Source organism: Octopus bimaculoides, chromosome 12 (genome assembly GCF_001194135.2).
Source record: "Octopus bimaculoides isolate UCB-OBI-ISO-001 chromosome 12, ASM119413v2, whole genome shotgun sequence".
Classification (NCBI taxonomy): Eukaryota; Metazoa; Mollusca; class Cephalopoda; order Octopoda; family Octopodidae; genus Octopus; species Octopus bimaculoides.
The window spans coordinates 62,940,236-62,944,049 of NC_068992.1; the positions used below are offsets into that span (position 1 = coordinate 62,940,236).

Consider the following 3,814-nt stretch of genomic DNA (forward strand, 5'->3'; position numbering starts at 1 on the left):
TGGATGTCCTGTTCGATCTTCATCTTCAAGGCTGAAATCTCCACTTTTGAATTTTGCAAACCATCTTCTGCAAGTTCTTTCATTCAAGCATTCTTTCCCATAAACTGAGTGTATGTTTCGAGTCGTTTCGGCTGCAGAGTTTCTTTTTATGGATAGTTTAACCTGTTCGTGCTATATTATTAGCATTACCGTGCGTTGACTTTCAAACGCGGAGTAGATAAAACAGGGGACAAGTGTTGAATGGAATAGTCTTTATGTTGCTTGTCTCATTTCTCTATTTGTTTCTTTCGTTGTCCGAAAAAAGTTCGTTTTCCATGTTTTTGTTTTTTATGTTCTCGTTTCTCATTTTGTTCACATGTTTTTGACGTTCTGTACCCATATATGCATGTATATATACATATATATGTAGGCGTGTACATTTCTGTGTGTATATATGCATGTATATACATTATTCATATTATATATACCTACGTATATATGTATGTATGTTTATTCCTCTTGAAAGAGTTCAAGCCGGTCGCTGTCAAAGCAAGCCTTTTTTTGAGTTCAGAGAGTCCCTGGGGTTTGTAAATTGTGGTTGAATTAGTGTGTTGGTTGAACTGTATAATCTATTCATGCATACATGTATGTATGTATGTATGTATGTATGTATGCATGCATGTATGTATGTATGTATGTATGCATATATGTAAGTATGTATGTGCATGTATATGTATGTATACGTGTTTGGGTGTATCTATATATGTGTGTATGTATGCATGCATGTAGTATGTAAGCATGTATGTCTGTTCGTGCATGTATATAAACGTGTGTGTAAGTATGTATATAACGGGTTTCTTTCGTTGTCCGTCTACTGAATCCACTCAGAAATCTTTCTTGGCCTATAGCTATAGTAAAAACACTTGCCCAAGGTTCTATGTAGTGGAACGAAGCCGAAACCATGTGATAGGGAAGCAAACTTCTTACCACGCACCACGCATGCGTTTCCTTCAACGTTTCCTTCCATTTGCAACATGGTTTGCTCGGCATTTAGAACCAATCAAAAGTTTTGTCTATTATGCATTTTCTATTTCATATTCCTTTCTTCTCATTGCAGTGCCGATGGTGAATTCGTAGTGACCCTAATGACAAAAGCCACTGTCCACTACGATGGCCGAATCGTCTGGGAACCTCCAGCTATTTATAAGAGTTACTGTCCTATAGACGTCGAGTTTTTCCCGTTTGATATGCAGCAGTGCTTTATGAAGTTTGGATCGTGGACCTACGACGGAAACCAAGTGGACCTTCAGCATTTTTGCATGGAAAAGGGCATTACTACCGCTACTGGAGAAGTGGTTATCAAACGAGGAATTGACTTGAAAGACTACTATCCCAACGTAGAATGGGACATTATCAATGTAACAGCGAGACGAAAGGAGAAGTTCTATGGATGCTGCACAGAACCCTACCCGGATATTATGTTCAACGTTACACTGCGCAGGCGCACGCTCTTTTATACATTGAACTTAATAATGCCCTGCATTTCCATCTCCTGTCTCACTGTTTTAGTTTTCTATTTGCCTTCAGACAGCGGTGAAAAAATTACTCTGTCTATTTCGATATTGCTAGCACTTACTGTATTTTTTCTGTTATTGTCAGATATAAACCCGCCAACCTCACTGGTTGTTCCACTTATAGGTACGTATACAATATATGTTGAATTATATACTAAAAAAATATATATATATATATATGCATTGTAAACAATCGCTACTTTATACTCACATAAACGGAAATAAAAATAAAATCAGTGACAGAAATATTATACGTTCGGTGTCTGTACGAAATATGTGCACAAAGCATTGCTGCATATCAATACACGTGTTTTATTTTATCTTTTACTTGTTTCAGTCTTTAGACTACGGCCATGCTGGGGCACCGCCTTGAAGGATTTTTTTTTTTGTTCTCTTGAATCCACCCCAATACTTGTTTGATGTTTTCAAAATTTTAAACTCTAATACTTATTCAATCGATCTCTTTTCCCGAATCGTTATTTTACGATTGTAACACCGGTGAGTGGGAGACAAATACAAAATTGCAGACACACACGCATGCGTACAGACACAGACACAGACATAGACACACACACACACACATACACACACACACACACACACACAATCTGCCACCAATCGCACACCTTACCATCAGCATGACATAAACTGACAAGGACAGATATTTGAATCACAGATACAATCCATACAAAGGGGATTTTCTCAGAGTTTTCCATTTAACAATTCTTCCCCCATAAGGTTTGGATTAAATCGAGACTACCGTCAAGTCACGCAAGGTATCACGAAGCTGAATCCATCTCGGAAACTCATGGTTGTAAAGCCAACGTCGTAATGGTTCATTCATGCTTGCGCCCATCATATAAGGTTACTATAGCGTCCCGTAAATAGCTCACAAAGGAACAGAAATTATGCCTTTTATGTCTTATTACTGGCACTCGGTCGGCTACGACGATGAGTCGTTCCAGTTGATCATATAGTTAACGTGTAAGTGGCTTAGCATTCCACAGAAAAACGTAACCTTAACATAATTCGCAAGAAGATTCAGCGTGTCACAGAACGTGACGACAACGGCCCACTAAATTACAGGTACAACTCATTTTTGCCAGCCAGATGGACTGCAGCAACACGAAATGAAGTGTCTTGCTCAAGGACACAACGCGCTGCCGGGAATCGAACTCATGACCTTTCGATTGTGAGCCGAATACCCTACCCACCAAGCCATGCGCCTTCACTTTTTAGATTTATACGGCAATGTATTGTGTATCTATATGAGCTACGAGTTTTCTACAGCGGTTTCTTAACAAATACTGACTTTATCGACCACGTCGATTCTTAGCAAATAGAAAACCAAAATCATACGCAATCTTCCAAGATAAGATTTTATCCAGTTCCAGAACATATTTCCATCGTTTAGGACACTCAGCTGTCTTGCGTTTTCTGCCAGAATAAGCATCCTAATACCTAGAATTGATTATTTATTGATATTAATGTTATACTTGGATAGCAAAAGCCTTTAATAGCAGACGACCGATACGAAGATTTAATCTGTACGTCTCCATTTGGCGCAACGTTGTCAATACGATGTTCTCCATCATGACATAAAACTGCACCGATAGGCTTAACAAGGAATCTTGTACAGCAGATAAACCTGCCCCTCCTTCAATTCAACCCCATCGTTCAGTGGAGTGTTTCTTGACTCGAGCCATGCTTTGTCGGACTACATGCATATGTAAATGTAGTCTGTGTACATACATGTGAAAGTGTGTGTATACATATATAAATATGTATATACATATACACAAGCATATGAATATATGTCTGTATGTATGTATATGTATATATATATATCTATATATATATATATATGTGTATGTATGTATGTATGTACATATGCATGTGTATGTGTGTATGTATACATATATATATATGATTTATATTATTATATATATATCATGCATGAGAGAGAGATTGATTAATTGAGTGATTGATACATACATACATTCATTCATACATACATACATACATACATACATACATTCATGCATACATACATACATACGTACATATACGCGTACATGTTGACGGTGCAAAAAATACGAGAAAATCAACGTACACTGATACACGCAATATATGTATATACATGATTATATATCCACACATATGCATATAAGTATATATAATGTGTGTGTGTGTATTATATACATGCGTATGTGTATCTGTGTACGCATGTGTATGTGTGTGCGTGTTTATATATATATATA

General features: G+C 37.2%; 1 protein-coding gene and 1 long non-coding RNA gene across 2 annotated transcripts in view; one reads left to right on the forward strand and one right to left on the reverse strand.

Moving 5' to 3' along the window:
* LOC106876499 (acetylcholine receptor subunit alpha-like 1) overlaps window positions 1–3,814 on the forward strand; it is a 200,299-nt gene that overhangs the window by 171,052 nt on the left and 25,433 nt on the right. The window contains exon 4 of the mRNA XM_014925062.2: window positions 1,097–1,677. Coding sequence (XP_014780548.1) covers window positions 1,097–1,677 — 581 coding nt within the window. The remainder of the gene's footprint in view (window positions 1–1,096; window positions 1,678–3,814) is intronic.
* LOC128249210 (uncharacterized) overlaps window positions 1–3,814 on the reverse strand; it is a 119,982-nt gene that overhangs the window by 19,439 nt on the left and 96,729 nt on the right. The gene's annotated exons all lie outside the window — the stretch shown is intronic.